The 19,493-nt window shown below is 40.4% G+C and overlaps 1 protein-coding gene across 2 annotated transcripts in view; it reads left to right on the top strand.

Moving 5' to 3' along the window:
* The first annotated feature begins 205 nt into the window (after window positions 1-205).
* The window catches only part of LOC142386476 (solute carrier organic anion transporter family member 3A1-like), a 40,148-nt gene continuing 20,860 nt past the window's right edge, over window positions 206-19,493 (top strand). The window contains exons 1-3 of one of the 2 annotated variants that reach the window (XM_075472627.1): window positions 206-331; window positions 507-758; window positions 5,041-5,500. In XM_075472627.1, coding sequence (XP_075328742.1) covers window positions 600-758; window positions 5,041-5,500 — 619 coding nt within the window. In that variant the 5' untranslated portion in view covers window positions 206-331; window positions 507-599. Of the gene's footprint in view, window positions 332-396; window positions 759-5,040; window positions 5,501-19,493 lie in introns of those variants that run through there. The other variant, XM_075472628.1, reaches the window with a different exon arrangement.

The raw sequence follows: 19,493 nt of genomic DNA, 5'->3' as shown, positions 1-19,493 counted from the left end.
TGTTTGGTTACAGGAATTGTCAGGGGAGGATTCTTTTTTTGTGTACCAGCATTTAAGCTGAAAGTACAGTTTGGAGAAGAATACGTGGAATCACACTGAAAGAGAGGAGGGGGAACTGAGTGAGAGGAGAAGATAACCACAGCTCTCCCGGTTGAGCTTAAAGGATGGGAGGAGCGTTATACCGCTAACAGTACGCGCAGCAGCATCAGAACTGGTGGGCTGCGAAACCAAAAGAAGCCGGCAGCGTTGCTGAGTGGGAATGCAGCACCCCGGATGTGGGGAAGCAACGTCCTGTAGTTCTGCGTCGGACATTAGAAACCGTCATCCTTAGGTGCGTAGCCTACGTATTTAAATATGTGGTGGATGATATGCACTGAGTGGACACGCGATGAGGGGTCTTTATACAGACTGCGCGTAATGCTGAGTGGACAGTAGTGCTTCTCTCTGTAGCCCATATTCCTGCCAAGAGACGTACCACTGACACGAGATTCGCTCTTCCCCTGCAGTGCTGCTCGTTACCATCGGAACCAGATGATCGCCGCCGGACCGGACCCGCTCACTTTCATGCCGTCCAACCCAACCGGAGCCTGAGCCGAAGGATGCAGGTTAAAAACCAGATCTGCACAGAGCGGAGCAGCACCGACGACCCGGAGCAAGATGACAATCAGAAGAAGACCTCGTGTTTTTCCAACATTAAGATTTTCTTGGTGTCGGAATGCGCGCTCATGTTGGCACAGGGCACCGTGGGCGCCTATCTGGTGAGTTAAATGGGCTCGGTGTTGGTCTTATCTCAGTGTTTCTCAGGTAACATCGGGTTAACGCAGCGCCCTTCAGATCCGCACAAAGTAATAACGATGCGGTGCTTCTGCTGATGCGGTTAATAGTCTTGTTATTCCGATCATAGCCTATTAGTGTTATCACATCCTTCAGTAAGCACGGGACAGGGCGCTCTCATTGATTGATGACTTGCTGCGTGTCATCCATCAGGCCTATGCGCCATCTGCATGACACTAACCGCGTCACAGCCGCTGTATAGGCTCCACGTTGTTTGGGAGAATGTCTATGCGTTTTTGGATAGTCTGCTGGAGAACAGGTTACGAAACACAGGTGTGGAGGTACATCCAACCTGCTACCCTCTGCACACATATGCCTCAATAAATAATGCAGAAGGCCTTTGACACTGGTGTACACAGGCCTGAGAGATGACGTGATCTCCACAACAAAGGAGACAAGGGGGTTTTATTTTGTCAGTAACATCACATTTTCTCTAACAGCCCAACCTACCAATGTCACCAGATGAATGACAGCGCGAGAGAAAGGATTTAATCTCTATTGACGACAAGAGCAGAATTTTAAATGAGCTTTAAAATGAAAAAAGACCAACAAAAAAAAGTAAGATTGAGCTAAAAATCTCTAATGCAGAGGTTACAGTAAGTCATTTTGAGGTGCAGAACTTTGTGATGTGACCAAAGTCTTAACCTCAGGAGGAAGAACATCTGTCTAAATGATTCTGTGTTGATATGACCACGTACTGGAAGTCTCTGTAGAGCCGTGAAAAAATATTTACACACTCTTTTGATTGTAATTTTTGATATATCAGGACAAAAAGGAACAATCGTGTGGTTCTCATCAGTTCTTGAAATGAGGCTAATGCAACCTAAGATCAACAACAACATATAACATGTGTCTCAATATTTATTGAATGATAATGAAGCCAAATTGCAGAGGCTGTGTGTGAAAAACGAAACAGACCTCATAATTTGGTAGCTATGAGCAATAACTTGAGATAATGTTTCCTGTATGATGTCATCAGTCTCATACATTGTTGTGAAGGAATTTAGGTCCACTCTTATTTCCCATGTTGCCTCAGTGACATTTTGCTGTTCATTTATGCAGAGCTCTTTTAAGGTCCTACCTACCTCAGCATTTCAATCAGGTTGAGGTCTGGACTATTTTTCCTTGTTTTCTTCTTACACCATTCTGTTGTAGATTTACTGCTGTCCTTTGGATCATCGTCCTGTTGCATGACCCGGTTTCAGCCAAGCTTTAGCTGTCAGACAGTTGACCTCCAATTTAATTCTAGAATCTATTGGTATACAGAGGAGGTCATGGTCAGGGAATTCAATGACTGCAAGGCGTTCAGGTCCTGTGGCTGATACACAAGCCCCAAGCATAAGCCCCCCACCACCGTGCTTGAGAGTTGATATGAGGTGTTTGTGCTGATTTGCACTGTTTGGTTGACCTAACCTTTGCTATCGTGTTCTTTTTAGAGAGAAGAGGTTTTCTCCAGCAGCCCTTCCAAACAAACTATACTAGTTCAGTCTTTCTCTAAATGTTCTGTAAGGAGCAGTAAGGATGTTCTTAGTTTTTCACACTCTGTAGCTTCACTTTGGCTTAGCTTTTGTTTGGTAAATACTGACTGGCTGCATCTTGTGTTGTTGTTCATTCGAGGTTGTATTTAGCTGATTTTAAGACTCAGAAGATTTGACATGTAAAACCTTAGAATTTATAGAGGGTGCCATTTCTCTTTCATATTACTGTATATAAATGCATGCTCACTTATTCGCCTGATCAAAACCAATTCTCCTGATAGGTGTCTGCACAGTCTCATACTACAAGTAAATCTAAGTTATTTTTAATGAGCGCAGAGACACTTTTGCTTAACACCTGTTTTATGAAATTATCCTGTAAAGAAGGTATAGATACTCAGAAATGCCTCTTACAGCTTGCTCACATCAACACAGTTAAGGAAGGGATTCTGATAGGAGGAAATTAAAGGCCAGTGGCATGACTGTCCTTAGATTTGGCCTTTACAGTCTGCTTGTTTAGCTTTTTATTCTTGGTTGGGGAAAAACTTTCTTCAATGACATTTTTGTTTACATCTTGGCAAACGCATAGCAGAGTTGGTTTTAATGTGTATCACAAGGGTCAGCGATTCCAATATTTATTTATTTTCCTTGAAGACTGCAGTGGAACCTCCTCCTTTAAAGAGCACCTCAAACAAAAGTGCAACTTTAGCAAATCCCCCAACTGATTAAAGTACAGGTAGAAATGCTGCCTATATCCTCCTGTGTAAAATACTGCCTGCCATCAATTTTTAAGTTTTTCTTCGCCATTTTCTTGATTCACATGGTGCATTTATTTTCTCATCTTTTTCGCTGTGGAACCTGATTTCAGCACAACCGATTTTTGTTTTTATGTTGTCTGTAAACAGTGGAGCAGACTGAACTAAAATGGGAAAGAAATTAAATTGGAATTTAAGAGGCACAGATCCTCTTTTCTTGTTATAATAACTTTAACTGTAATCAGACATGCAGTTGTAACATAATTGTGTGTAAGGTGACAACCATTGTGCTCCACAGCGAGACATCAGTTTTAAAGTGAATTACAGATTGTTCTTTCTTTTTTTGGAAAGTTGAAGGTCACCAGATGTCTTGCATTGTTGACCTCTTTCCAGACACTTTTGCTGGTGTTTCTCTAAGAACAGACCCAGTACTTTTGAATTTCCCCAATTGGGGGATGAATAAAGTATTTTTCTATTCTATTCTAGTCCAGTATGACCAGCCTTGGGCATTTTCTCTCAACATAAATCTAATCTGACAAAATCTAACTTTTCAATAATTATGGAAGCTGTAGCAAAGACATGCCCAGTCTTCTTCTTCTTTTTTTTTGTCTTTTGTGTTAGTAACTTATCTTTATTGGTTTCCTGGTATGCATATAACTTATTGATCTTTATAACATTATGACATACATTTCTGGACTATATCAGTATTAATCTATAATTGATCTAATTACTATTTGCAGCCATACTTGGTAATAACCAAGACAACAAAAATCTTTCAGATTTTGCAATATGATTTGGTGTGAACTGATTATTCTTACAAACAACACAGCAATGTCAAAAATGTTGGCATACAGTATCCATCTTATTTCACTCCTCTCTTCTTTTTTTTCCCCCTCTTGTCCTGTCCAGCATCATGACAGCAGAATTATAATCTGAATACCCTGTTATACCAATCACGTTTGCTTTGCCAAGGGAAGCTTTATGAATGTAAAGCTCCCCTTGATTCCCAAGTGCCGCTTATTTATTTATTTTTGTTACAATACTTTATATATGACTGTGCCAAACCTGACAGGGGGACAGGGAAAAAGGGAGAGTGAAGAAAAAGAAAGACAAACAAGACAGAGATAGAAAAGAATGAAAAACAAGACAAAACCAGACAACTAGCGGCTATATCTGTAGAAACCAAACAGAAAGCATCATACGGCATCTGTGGGGAAACCAGGCGGAGAACCATCACAAGCACCTGCAAGTCGACAAACAGAGAGAGAGAAAAAAAATACAAGCAGCAACAACACCAGCAGCAAGTACATATAACATAACTGAATATGGATGGTTTGAAAATCTTACTTCACTTCTAGGGGGGGGTTATGATGTAATTTATTTGAATATTATTTTTTTCTATTTATTCTTTTATTTCAGCACTGCTTTAGGGAGGTCTCACCTTTCACTTGGAGTGAACGAATACATGTATGTTTAAAATAACTCCGGAGCAACCACTTACCCTCAGCCATCATACGTTCACCCACTGGTAAAGCTGGTACAATGTGTGTGTCTGTTACATAATTAAAAAAAACAGCTGCATGAAGTTTCTTGCCTACAGCCACACACATGAATGCATCTCCTTTTCTCAGGTTGGAATCATGCTAGTTTTAGGGCTGTGGTGGGAGGAAGGGGAAGAGGATAGAGATAGAGAAACAAATTTTTTTTTTTTTTGGTTTATGATATCAACAGGTCGTTTTTGTTGTCAGTGAGCTCTGAATGAGGGGAAGATGATTGAGTTCTCCACCCGCTCATGGGGTGGAATACCTGAAATTTGCAAAGATCTTGCTAATGGATACAAATGATTAAATAGATTTGAAAATAAATCCAGTTCATGCTCCCACAAAAACATTTACCAGCATAAAAATCTATACAAATGATGTAAAACTTTTTTTTCTGTTGTTTCTCCTCTACCTGTCCCTCTCTTTTGCTGCCAGGTAAGTGTGTTGACCACTCTGGAAAGACGTTTCAACCTCCAGAGTGCCGATGTGGGTGTCATTGCCAGCAGCTTCGAAATCGGCAACCTGGCCCTCATCCTGTTCGTCAGCTACTTTGGCGCCAAGGCCCACCGGCCCCGTCTGATTGGCTGTGGTGGGATTGTCATGGCGTTGGGGGCATTGCTGTCGGCTTTACCAGAGTTTCTGACTCATCAGTATGAGTACGAGGCAGGAGACTCATGGCACGCTGAGGATGGCAGGGATGTCTGCTCCAACAAAACTAGGTCAGAAAATCGAGACTCTGGGTTTAACTGCGGCAACCGAGCCAACACCAACATGATGTACCTTCTGCTGATTGGAGCCCAGGTTCTGCTCGGCATTGGAGCCACACCTGTGCAGCCTCTGGGAGTGTCTTACATTGACGACCATGTCCACAGAAAGGACTCTTCTCTGTATATAGGTGAGTCATGTGGAGATACTGTGGAGGTACAACTCCTAAGATAATTGTCAAGGGTTTTTGATAGCACATTTTGAAGCTGCTCGCTACATGAAACGTTTTGCTTCAACTGGTTTGCATCATATACCAGAAAAATAGCTATTTCATGGTGCTGCATCACTAGTGAATTACAGCACTGTCATCACTTGTTGAGAAACGCTCTTACCGTATTTTCTAAGGTGCCAAAAATAGTAAATTATAGCATTTTTCTGTCTGAATGATAAATATAGAACTAGAGCCATCAAGCTTAAGCATAAAGACTTGAAATGTTGGCAAACAGCTATGGCTTCAGATACTCCAAGTGTGATTCCTAAAGCATCTGACTCAAGTAAAATACAGATAAATTCTGAGATGCTACTGATGGATCAGTCAGAGGCAATTTTGGGGCAAACTACAAGATTATGCAAGTTTTCTCTGGATATATACTATGCAGTGTTTCCCACAGATGTGAAGGCAATGTGTGGTGGTGGGCCACGGGGGGGGTAAAAAATAAAAAATTCTTCAAAATAATTCCTTCGTTAATAATTGGTCACACAGAACTTTATTGTATTAACCCATAAGAACCCAAACCCATTTCTACTTAAATGAAAATTAAAGGGGTTATAACACAGACTAAATAGACCACAACCCATTTCAGAATTTTTTTCCAGAATACCACCACCCACTGTCAGAGATCTGTAATGTGACATATTATGTCACATTGGGAGTTAAGAACCTGGATAATTTCTCCATCAAGGAAAATTATGGGGGACGTAAGGATGTGTGACACCTGTGTCACGGTGGGTGACACAGGTGCGGCTTATCTGCAGATTTTCACATCTTCATTGTAAACAAATTAATAACATAGCTAATTACACTGGTCGGACTGTTCAGCTGTTTCAGACTGATACCTCCGGTTCAGGCTGGTCCTCATCCTCAACACGCACGTCTCTCTTTCAATCGCGGAAAATATTTTTCAATACTCATCTGGATTGAAGCAGCAAATATTCAGTGTAAGAGTTTAAAAAAAATACTTTATTTGATTCACAGCTGCTAGTGTTTTGACCTCGACAACCCAACTACATTATTATTTTTTTTTTTTAACGACAAACTTGCGACTAGTTAACTTTATAAAGAAGGCGTAATCGCGTGTTTGCTATGGGACGGGACGGGACGGGACAACATTGTATTCAAAATATAAAATATTTTTATAGGACTTTTTAATGTGTGATTTTATAAAGGTGCACGTGATACCAACCTTTCGTGAATTTCGCCAGCCGTCTTCTTTCGGTTTAGCCAGAGCTATTGAGCTAATCTAAAGGGCAGATTATAGTTCTGCGTCTATCGTCTTGACGTGTTGCTTTGCTCTGGTCGCGAACCACTTTTCATGTTATGGTTCTGCAACCTCGGTCTGGAATTTCTCGGGACGCACAGCAGTTTCCCCTCGCGAGAATTTCGGTGGGCGGTGACGAGAACTTCGGGGGCGCCGGCGGAAGTGTTTATTTTTCAAAAAAAAAAAAGTGTATGCAAGATATGGATCTGGAGTTGCTCGACATCGAAGAAGAACAGCTTCTTTTATTGGAGTTGGCTAAAATGCCAAGGAGGAAGCCACACAGACAACCGGAAAGGCACACCGAGGACCAATCACAGCCGCTTTTGTCTGCGCACTTCCGTTGGTGGTCTGCGTGCGTCTGTCGCGTAGTCAGGATTTTTCTGAGGTGCACGACAACGCGCACAGAGCCTCTGCGTGGGGGAGTGGTCAAGATTTTGACCCTGGCAGAGGCTCTGCGTCGGAGCGTCAGAGGCTTTGCGTCTGAAGCATAAATCAGCCTTAAATCAGCCTTAACGCGACGCTGAAGCTAGCAAGCTTCCAGGGAAGCACGGAGGGGAGGGGCTGTGTGTGTGTGTAGGCTATGTGAGAGAGACGCGAGGGACAGAGAGACGGAGGGAGAGAAGGGAAAGGAAATGCAGCTTAACGAATACGAGTATTTTTTTAAATAGCGTTAAAAAAAATAATAATAACGAAACGCAATATGTGGCGGCCGGTGTTGAATCTGTGGCGCACCGCCACGAATTAGTCTATGTGTGGGAAACACTGCTATGAATTTTTACCCAAGATTAATGAAGTCTGCATTGTGCTTTAAATGGTATAAAACACTGTATGGGTTTAAGTGAGCATTTTTGCACATTATAAACTTTATTCCGATATTTTCTATGGTGTTCAGGTGTCCATTTATTTTTCCCTACTGGTTTTGAATTTATATTAGGAAGAACATGCCATTGTTAATGTAATATTGTAAAGGCAGGAGACAATCTTGTCAAGGAATGTCAACCCCTTTTTAAAACGTCAGATGTTGATTTTCTTTTAGTTTCAAACCCTGTTAAAAGTTGCTGCTTGGGATATTGAATTTGTAGTTGTTCAAAAGTAGCAGTTTGGACATGGAAAACCTGCTGTCAATGTATAGATCCTTGACATAATGTGTTGATTTCTGTCTTTGTACATGTTAGGTTATGTTTGGCTAGGTTATGTATAACTGGATTACATTTGTAGAGTGATTTGTCAACAGGGGTTACAGTCTTCTAATTTGATTTTTAACCAGACAGATGGTTAGACTGAGGCATCCCTGTGGGTGAATCCTTTTGTAACTCTGACACCTCTAACTTATCTGCTGTCATGAATCCATTCTCGTTGACATCTGGGGTATGAGCATCATACAGCAGGTTCAATCTGAAGGTGCTCCAACTTTGTTAAGTCAACTGAATATGTGTTGGTTGCAGCCCTGCTGGGCTCCATGAGGACCATGGACAATCTGCATGGTGTTCTTTCTCCATGAGAGCCCAATCTAACACAGTTTCCCAGTCACATTCTTTACTTGCCTTCACTTTTGTCATGATTTCATTGAGTGTTTGGTTATGTCGTTTCAAAAATCCATTGCTCCTCGCCTTTATGCAGCTGTATGCAAGTTTTCTGTCATATCTCTCACCTCGTTATTGTTGAACTCTCCTCCATTAACACTGTCTTTGAGGAGAACAATGCACACTTATCCAGGCGTGGATCAAATGTTTCACTATTTCAGAGGACTTCTTTTTAGTCAGGATGTTACCTGCAATAAATTCAGCAAACTGATCAATGATATAGAATAGAATAGAAAAATACTTTATTCATCCCCCAGTGGGGGAAATTCAAATTAGGTAGCGCCAATCTTTTTAAATATTTACATTGATTACATATTAGACAACAACAACCATAATGATGATGATGATGATAATAATAATAAATGACTAAATAACTACATTTGAGAAGAACATGTCAGCAGTCACTGTTAAAAAGCCTTATGGCTGTGGGGACAAAGGACCTCCTGAACCTCTCAGTCCTGCAGCCTCTCACTGCAGCTGCTCCTCTGTCCTGCCTGGATGCTGTGGAGAGGATGTTCATTATTCTCCAAAACAGAATATAATTTCCCCCTCATCCGTTGCTCCACCACAGCACCGAGAGGGTTCAGCCTTCTGCCTACAACAGAACCAGGCTTTTTCACCAGTTTGTCCAGGCGCCTACAGTTTCTGTCTGTAGTGCAACTCCCCCAGCAGACAGCAGCATAGAACAGTGCACTCCCAATGATAGTGTGATAAAACATGCACATCATATCACTACATACATTGAAGGACCTGAGCAGTCTCAGGAAGAAGAGACGACTCTGGCCCCTCCTTTACACTGCTTCTATGTTGGCAGACCACTCCAGTTTATTATCCAGCACCACCCCCAGGTATTTGCAGGTCTGAACAGTCTCTATGTCCCCTCCATCAATGCAGACTGAGTGGTATGGGGTTTTAGATCTCCTGAAGTCCACCACCAGCTCTTTGGTCTTGGTGGTGTTCAGGAGCAAACAGTTCTTTTTGGTCCAGCCATAGAAGGACTCCACAAGGTCCCTGTACTCCTTCTCCGGTCCACCACGCACACATGCCACAACAGCCGTATCATCAGAATACTGATGATATGGCCGGTATGTGGCAGGACTACTGCATTCCAGTGTTCCAGAAACACATTTCCCCATCCTGACATACTGTGGTCCGGCAGACAAATAGTCTATAATCCATGATGTTAGGGAGGGGGCCACACCCATACTTAGAAGCTTGTCTTTCAGTATGGGAGGCTGTATGGTGTTGAAGGCACTGGAGAAGTCAAAGAACATGATTCTCACATATGAACCAGGCACATCCAGATAAGCATATGCCCGATGCAACATGTACAGAATCGCGTCTTCCACTCCTATGTGTTTCTGGCAGGCAAACTGGAGGAGATCAAGATCCTCAGCAACCTTTAATCTCATGCGACAAACAAGGAGTCTTTCCAAGGTCTTCATGATATGAGATGTCAAAGCCACCGGTCTGTATTCATTCAGCTCCATGAAAACGAGACGTTTTCCACAGCACCGGGACTTTTTCTATCTGAAGGCTCATTTTGAAGAGCCTCTGAAGAGGGACTGCTAGTTGACCAGCACAGTCCCTCAGAAGCCTTGGACAGACTCCATCTGGGCCTCCATCTGATATGGAGATACCACACACCTGGTTGAAGTTCATGTAGATCTACTGCCACAGTTTCATTGTACGGAGATGCCAGTGGTATCCCCACAGCTGGCTTTGGCTTAGTCCTGCTATATCTCTGACATGTTTCACATTAATTAATAATTCTCCGAAGAATGATGCCACATTCTTTATCTCTGTCAATGGAGCTTCTTCAGGATTTTGTTTTTTTTCTGCAAAGTTGATTTTTTTTTCTGGCATTGTCATTAGTTCCTCTTCCCCTTGAATTTGTAGTTCCTCATTACTTTGCTCTTGTTGAGTGGCATCATGTGCGACCAGGACATAATCATCATCTTGAATGTTTTGCCCCCTCATTGTCCATAATGTTCATGCAGTAATGACCAGAGCTTGTAAAGTCAAGTTTCACAGGTTGACTGAACATCACTGTACTGTCGTTTTCCATATCCAGAACAGTTTCTGCTCTTTTCATAGATGATTTGCTCAGAAGCAGGTGGAATCCTTACTGGGAAAACTCCAATTTCAAAATGACAGATGATTTTTGCGGGTATCTTCAGCCTTTTGATGGAGTTACAATATTTCCATCCCCAAACTTAAATGGTCGACAACTTCATCCTTCCAGCTTTCGTAAGGTTTCCCCTCATCAAAGGTTGGCGGTACTCTGCAGTTACTCACCATCCTCTGCAACCAGTGTTACACAATGAAACTCACTGTATAAGTTGGACAACATTTTTATCTCTGCTTGTTGCTTCTTTTGTATTGTACCCATTGATATGGGGTGTGGATGAAGGGATGGGGTTTTGTTAGTAAGAATCTGAGCTTGAGGATTCTGACAGCTGTGACAGCTTGACAGTTAGTATGGTGTCTTAGTGCTGATATATATGGCCAAATATCTCTACTTTGATCTCATCTGTCGAAAGGATGTTGTTTCAAAAGTCTTAAACCTAAGCTGTGCTGCCGTGTTCTTTTTTTACGAACAAGTCATACTTGTTCAATCTCTTTTTAATTGTTCTTGTCATGAACTTACATTTAATGTGCTAACTGAGGCCTGTAGTCTGAGATGTAGCTTTTGGCCTTTTTAAAATCTTTTTCCTTTCTCCGAGCATTGCACAGTCTGAAATTAGGGTGAACCTGCTGGACTTCCACTCCTGGGAAGATTGACAGCTGTCTTGCATGTTTCCCTCTTGTAAATAATCTTTTTCACTGTAGAATGATGGACTCCAAATAGGCCTCATAACCCCTTCCAACTAGATGGGCAACAACAATTGCTTCTCTAAGATCATTGTTGATGTTTTTCAGACTAGCATACTGCTAAAACCTCTGCTTTTATTGAGGTGCTCACACCTGCTGATGTTATATAGGCTGTGTGTTAAAGGTTAGAAAACATCTTGTGTCTATGTGAGTCTTGTGAATGAAACATTGCTGACTACTAATTTAATTGAGAGTCTGTAAAGGCAAGGTTAAGAGGAAAATTGTGGATTATATTATGCCCTCTGTCATATAGTTCATGCTCCCTTGAGGAAAGCATTTTTTTCCAAGCTTCAGGAGAAGATGACTGTGAGTCTACTTACAGTAACAACCAGGAGATCGACTTAATGTGCACAATAGCCTGTCTGTCAAAGTTGCCGAGGCAACAGTTCAGAGAAAGTCACAGACACTATGTGCTATTCCTGTTCTTCTCGCTGCTCAGCAACCTGTCATTAGCTTATCTCCATCTGGACAGATGGGGAGAATGATGCGCATGAGGCGAGAAGAACCAATACTTTTTACTAAAACTGTACTGTAAAATGGAAAATTCTTTCTTAGATGATATAATTTCAACCTCTGAGAAAATCAGATTAATTTGATTTTATTAGGAAAGCTGTTAATTTATGACTAAGCAAAGCAACAGTACCATGCCATAGACAGCTCCACCTCAGGGTCAGACTGATAACGTTGTTGCACCTTGAAAGCAATCGTGTGAAAATGCACATGACATCTAACTGGAGTTTATAGTTTGCATACAAAGTTAATTCTGCTTCAGTCAATTCAGAGGTTTGGCCTCTGTAGAGGTCTCATAAATAGATATGAGTTCCTTCATTCCTTCAACTATTTGCTTTTTAAACACTTGTGATTTGGAATGTTACTAGCTGTGACTGCTCTGAAAACATTTTGGCAACGGCAGTTGAGGTGAGGTTGTTGTAAGAGCCGAGAAAAGAGAAGGTGATAATTGCTTTTTGTCTTTTTTTATTTTCACTGGATAGTATAGTGGTAAGATTGCCACCTTTCATGTGGGTTACCTGGGTTCAAATTCTCTGCATAAAAGGTACTACCTCCAGTAGGGCTCCTTAGGCAGGACCCCCTTACCCTACCTGCCTACCAATGTAAGTTGCTTTGGATAAAAGTGTCTGCCAAATGCATGAACTTTTTTTTTTTTTTTTTTTTTTTTTCAAGATTATGCAAAACCTGCCAAGCCCAGTGACAAAAATATGGGGAGTTGGAGCTTGAACAAATCCAAAACGTTTGTTGAAATTCTATAATGTATTAGCCTTGACAGAGGATGTGCCTTCTTTACCTTTAACCTGTCTGTAATGTGCATGTGTAACCTATGTAAATAATTAATGCATTTTTGTTTTTATTGATGTCTGTAAGCCAGAATTGTCATGTCTGTGACTTTTGCCATGTTTTTAGTTTCTGCTTAAGTTCTTAGTTTTCTCATGTTTTAGGTTCAGGTCTTGTGTTTAGTTTTTTCCATGTCATGCCACCCTCTCCTGCCATGCCATCAGCCTCACGTCCCTCACCTGTGTTTTCCCCATCAGCTGCACTCTATCCCTAATCACCCTCCACAGTATTTAGTTTCCAGGTCCCCTCATTGTTTTGTGAGATCCTTACCCGTCAACATCTCCTATGCCATGCCACGACCAAGTTAAGTGGTTTTCTCCATGCTATGTTAAGTGTTTTGTTTTGTTCTATTCAGTAATTATCCCACAGTTTAGGTTTTTTTTAATCTGGCTCAGCCGCGCTTTTTGTTTGAACTTTGTTTTTGTAAATAAATCAAGTTTGCTTTTTTGAATATCCACATCCGTGTCCTTTCACACCACCCCAAACTGACAAGAATGTCCCTTGGCAACCTTAGAGCCTTAACATTTAGCCTAATAAAAAAATGCTAATGAAAGACCTTTCCAAAAAGCTTATCTTAGTGAAAAATATCAGAAAACATGTCTTTAATATTGTCAATTTACAATTTTCAACAATAATATTATCTTTCCTTTATTTTTTTCGGGCGTCATTATCTATGTTGCATGAAGTGTTGTACTGCCACTTTTTTTTTTTTTTACACTCTCTCTGAAGGCCGGGGGGAATAGATTGCATTCAAACTGTGGGCTACAGCTGAAAGAGACAAAGTAACACAAAACAGATAATTGTCAATATTAAAGATGAGAAGACGGCAATAACATACCAAACTACTAAGTCTGCTTCACTTGGACCGGCCTAGCTGTGTTGGCTTGCTTTTGTTTTGTTTGTTCCTTTTTCATTCTTTCAAAAATTGAAATAAAAAATGTTCTATTCCTTCACTGCACTAGAACAAAGATGATTACAACATAGTTGCCACACATGTTATCACAGATGGTATGCAACTTCACAAGTTTCGAACCATGAGCATAGTTTTGTTTACCTCTTGAAATCAGAAAAGATTGAGAGATGGGAAAGCAAGTCTGAAAATGTATGCTTTCACTCAACAGGACTCAACATTTTTGGAGGAGAGGAGGCGGGCACCAATTTCAGCCTATTGTTGTTGAGACATAATGTAGATGTCCTGTTAAAGAATTTAAATATGTATATGTTTTTAAATATACATACTTTTATTTTTAAAGGATCTAATTTGAAAGTTAAATCAGGTTTCTTAACTTAGCCTTTCTCTTAGCAAAAGCACAGCAAAGAGTGGTGTACCAAGGGGCGTAGCACGAAATTCTGAGTCCTATGTATAAATCACCTTGGTGATTCCCCCATGCTGACTTGATCAATAGTTTTCACGTAGATTTTTCCCATTGTATAAGATAATAAATACGATCTTAGTTTCACTTCTATATTGAGAAAAGCATAATAAATAAGCATAATAAAAGCCAAATGGCCAGACTTCACTCATCTAATCACTAGACTCCGTCTTATTCATCATTCATTATGAACAATTCTCCTCCTCTGTCTCATTTGATTCATTTTAAAATGATGGTAGATCATTTGTTGTTAACATTACAGTTTTGGAGGTCTGGTGCATTCAGTTTTTTAGATAGTGCGATAACATCTTCACAATCCTGACATTACAAGGAATCCATTGACACTAAACATGCCATGATTTCCACTGGGAAAGGGCTAAAATATCAATATAAAGTTGAACAGTTTTTAGTTTGCTGATATCACCTCAAACTGTGTGTTAGTTCAATTGTTCTGCTCACCTCTCTTCTCAAAGAAATGGGTAAGAAGCTGTTCCCCCTCACCTAATTTTGTCTCCCTCTCCTTTCTTTCTTTCCTTTCATGGTATCCAGATTTCCCTTTTTTAGGGAAAGACATGACTGGCTGTCTGGCTGAACTCTATATGTACATAACTTGGTTGAATTGACCGGACTAAACCTTTTTGCACAATTTTAGAGGGGTGATAGGGCTCTCAAGGAACATCCATCATTATTGTTAATGCAGAATTCAGTCTCTCAACCACTTCATTCAGCCAGACTAACTTTCATTATGGCATTAATTAATTAGAAATTTAAAAATGAAACAAAAAATATTTTCATTCCATTATTGTCACCCTGCAGGGGGACCTGGGTAAACAGTACCATTTACACCCCCCAGTCCTATATATTAAATTTGCACATAATAATTTGTTGACAGCCTATGAAAGTCAGTTTACATTGTATAGGGCCCGTGACCTCTATAAATGATCTCACTCGGTTCTCGTCTGTAAACAGCTGCTTGCATTGCAGTGGAAAGCATACCGAGACAGAGTTGATTAAATGTTTTTACAGTCATCAAAACTGAACCATGATATAGTGTTCAATAACATATTGTCATCATTTAACCTGTAAAAACATTAATAAACAATGTATTTTCAATTTAAACCCAAAATTGACCATTTTTTGCTTAATTTTGCTATCTGGGTTGTTGCTTCTCCTCACAAGCTTGGCTGCTTGTGTTGTCCTTGGTTGCCTTTCAGTTCAAATCTCTTTGCAGGGCAAGAAGGCCTGCGGTTTGTTCTGTGCATGCTTTGATCTGCACAGTCTCTGCCAGCAGCACAGCGTGGAGAGGAGGGAGGAGAGGATGTGCAGAGGGGAGATAAAATAGAGGGCATATAAGACTACACAGCATAGCACCCAATGGTCTGCCCTACCCCTGCCTGGCACGATTTCTGGTCATACCAGATACCAATGTTAGTGTTCATATCTCTTTACTGTTTTGAACAATTTGAAGTAGTGGGAGAAGGGGCTCATATTAGCATGTTAGAAGTTAGCATGTTCTCCCAGTTCAAATTTATTTTATCATTAAAAGAAACATGCATAGATTAATAGGCCTTGTTCTATGTAATGAGGTTCTGAAATTGAATTCCACGCTGTAGCATTATTATTTTTTAATTTCCCCCACTGAGGGATGAATAAAGTATTTTTCTGTTCTATTCAATTCTATTCTATTACAAGTATCTTTAGCTCAGTTTTATGCTAGTGCAAGTATGCTAACATGCTCACAGTTACAACCCTAACATGTATCATCCACACCTTTGCTTTATCCACTACATAAGGAGTCACTAACTTTTCATCTCTTTTGTATAATGAGTTTCTTATTTACAGACACTACTGGCTAGACCATCATGCATTGCACACTGGAGCTAGCAGCTATAGAGCTGACATTGCATGCTAACATAAATGCTAACAGTTTGCTCTTGTGATGAAGAGGCTACTGTCTCTGGTGTGGTGGTTAGCACCATCGCCCCACAGCAAGAGGGTTTCTGGTCCGAATCCCAGCTGGGGCCTTTCTGTGTGGAGTTTGCATGTTCTCGCCATGTATGGGTGGGTTCTCTCCAGGTACTCCAGGTTCCTCCCAAAGACATGCCTGTCAGATTAATTGTTAACTCTGAATTGACCCTAGGGGTGAGTGTGAATGGCTGTTTGTGTCTGTGTGGCCTTCTATATAGTTGCTGAGTGATTAATTGAATTAATGACATTTTGAATACATCCATTAATATGTAATAGGTATTGTGTCTACCATGTACACCATCATAGCAAAAACTTTTAGAATGCCAACACTTGCTAACTAGCACGAAACAGAGTAGAAATTGATATTTTGACCTTGATCCTGAAAGGGATATGTTGTTAGCAAAATTTTTGAGACATCTCTAAAACCAAAGGTGTCAACATCGTGGAGAAATTACAAATGTCAGTTAAAGCCATCCTATGAGGACCATGAATGAGTGCCCTCTGTTTCTAGTGGCAATCCATTAAATCATGACCAGCTGATGTAACAAATTTAACTGAGGCAAAGTTGGAGAGGAACAAATTACTTAACGGATGTGACATTTAACCATTGAAGTCTACAGTTCTCAAAGAGGTCATGCCATTTTTGGTATTTTTCTTGCTCTTACATATCTAATATTTAAAATCAAGCCTATTATTGGATGTCCTGAAGTCTTTCCTTACATCCCCCTTAAACATAATACTATACATTATTCTTTTCTCTCCTCCACCCCCTCTCTGTTCTGTGCTTTTTGACGATCCAGGCATCTTGATTGCCATGGTTACATATGACCATGTGACTGCTATTGAGGCTTGGTAATTGCACAGAGCCCTATCTTTATACAGCGCTCGTGTAATACACTGCTTAGTATTTTAGCTGCCTCTTTTTTCCTATCTAAAGGCAGTGGCATTACTGGACAAGCTTGTAGTGTGAAAGCACAGTTGCATTGTAAGGAAATCCCATGAATAATGTAACATGACACAGAAACAGTTAGGATCAGTTTAGCAAACATCTATCCAGATGATTAAATATTTAACCTGCAGCTCTCCATGGGCTCAATAACAAACGAGATGATCGAAGGAGAGGCTGCTCTTTTGTGGCTACATCTTCACCCACATGGATCAGTACTGCCTGAATGAAAGACTGAGGACACAAGGAATACTCAAGAGTAATCCGGGGAACGCTAAATAGTTGTCACAGTACAAATCTCAGAGCATGACCCTGAATTTGATCTGACTCTGCACAAGAGTATTTTAAATGTTATGTGAGCATTCCCTCAGAATCTAGTATATTTTTCTGTGTGTATTCTTCAGTGTGTGTGTCTGTCCTAATTATTGTGAGCAATAGAATCTTTGTATCTTTGTACCAGTGCCCTGCAAAGACAAGAGGAAACAAAGATACAGGAATCATCAGATCGTTGTGCCTTCTGACAGCTGAGAGGAATACAAAAAAAGGATTAAAAACTACTAATAATGCAGCAGTGATGAACTACAGTTTACAGAATAATGAGTGATACACGTATTCAGACACAACTATGATGCTTTTTATCAACGCCAGTCATTCTCAGAGAATCATGAATGTCTGTAAAAAAATGTGTCAAAAATATTTTTACTTGTAGATATAAATGCTACAGTCTGGACTCCCACCAGGTTTCATCTGTAGAATACTGTACGCATCAATCCATCCAGTATTGTATTTAAAGATAAATATGAAAATGATGCTCCTTAGCTTAAATGGCCAGCTGTGATATATTCCTGTGGGGAGAAAATGGCTGCCTGTAGAGACACTAGCCTGCTCTTTAGCTGTGTGCACTGTAATGTCAGAGCCAGATTGTAATTGGATTATTGATTGCTGTCTTCCACTTGAATGATAGGCTGAAGCAACTCAGCCTTCTATCCGTTGTATCCCTCATGGAGGGTCTGACAAAGAGGGAGCTATTAGCGTGTTCATGCTGTTCTTCAGAAAAAATAATGTAACCCTAAATAGTTTCTGCTTTACATGTGAATGGGGTTCAGTGTGTGGCGGTGCGTAAATGCTTGGATCTCAGTAATGGTAGATGTAAATCTTGTCTTGCCACACAGTAAACACTTGAGTCTTTTTGTGGGCTCCACAGCAACACTGTGGGATGCACAAAGACCCCCATGGAGGCATTACTCACTTTCAAGGCATTCACACCTGATTTTTTTTTTTTTTTTTTTTAGTTAAAATGAAGCGTTGCAAAAACACATGGACACAATATATTTATGCCACGTGCAGATCTATGCCATGGCTTCAAAGAATATGTTATACTGGGTTCAGACTGAAATATCTGATGCATTACCATGAGTGTTTGAGGTGTTGGGCATGGTGGTCAAAGGATGAATCACACTTATGGTCAGACCTCCCTCAGTCTTTGGGTCTTGCCATAAGGAGTTAGATTTTTGTGTTTTTCAGACAAATGTGTGAAACATTTACTGTACAAAAAAGATGGAAGTACAGTCAAATTGAAAAGAAAGTACACCCTCTTTAAAGCTTATAGTTTTACCAGTGCAACGTGAAGAAATCATCTGATGCTCATCAGGTCTTAAACGAGGTAAATAAAATCTCAGATCAACAGCAGCACATAACATTATACTGTGTCATTATTTATTGAGTAGTTCAAACCAATTGGATGCAGTGGTTGGACCTTAACAGAGCTTTGCATGAATGACATCCTGCAGAAAATTGCAACTTCAAGTTATTGAACCATAAGGGTGTATTTAGTTTTTCATAGACTTTCATGCATTTGCCATATTTTGCTGTTCGTCTGAGGTTGTATTTACCTCATTTCAAGACCTGTTAAGGATTCAATTATTTATGGAAACGTAGCATTGTCTTCAAAACACTACTGTGCCAAAGAGCAGTCTGACACAAATGATAATGAGAACTCTTTCACTCAAAGTCGATTGATCAAAACTCAGTTTGGTTTGATCAATCATCACAGATTTTCTGACATCAATTTCAGTCCATTTAGTTTTACTAAGAAGTTACAGTTTGTTAGTCTGGTTTTCACATCTTTGCACGTCATGTTTTATTCAGGACCTTGAACCTGCGTGCAGAGGCGCACCTTGTCAACAGGCAAGGCAGGCAACTGCTTGGAGCCCCGAGCCACTAGTGGGCCCCCGAGAGCTGAGGTGCATTCAATCAAAGATTGTCTAGTTACTTTATAAACTGTCTCAAACAGTGGCGAACGTTCGTGGTGAACATGTTTTCTTTGAACAGTTAAATTTAAATGATTTAGTCAAAGATTACTGTATCTAGTTAACATGCCATTCTATAATTCCATAATTGCATTGTTGACTTCGTCAAACTCACGTCAAGTTCCACTGTAGGCTATGTTCGTGGAGCACTAGCCCCTCAGAGTGTTTGCGATTGTTGGCAACGTTCGCTGGAAATTCAAGGCTAGTGGAAAATAAAAACCATACTTATGAAATCGATATCA

The sequence above is a fragment of the Odontesthes bonariensis genome, chromosome 1 (assembly GCF_027942865.1).
Source record: "Odontesthes bonariensis isolate fOdoBon6 chromosome 1, fOdoBon6.hap1, whole genome shotgun sequence".
NCBI lineage: Eukaryota > Metazoa > Chordata > Actinopteri > Atheriniformes > Atherinopsidae > Odontesthes > Odontesthes bonariensis.
This window is presented reverse-complemented; position numbering and strand designations above follow the sequence as displayed.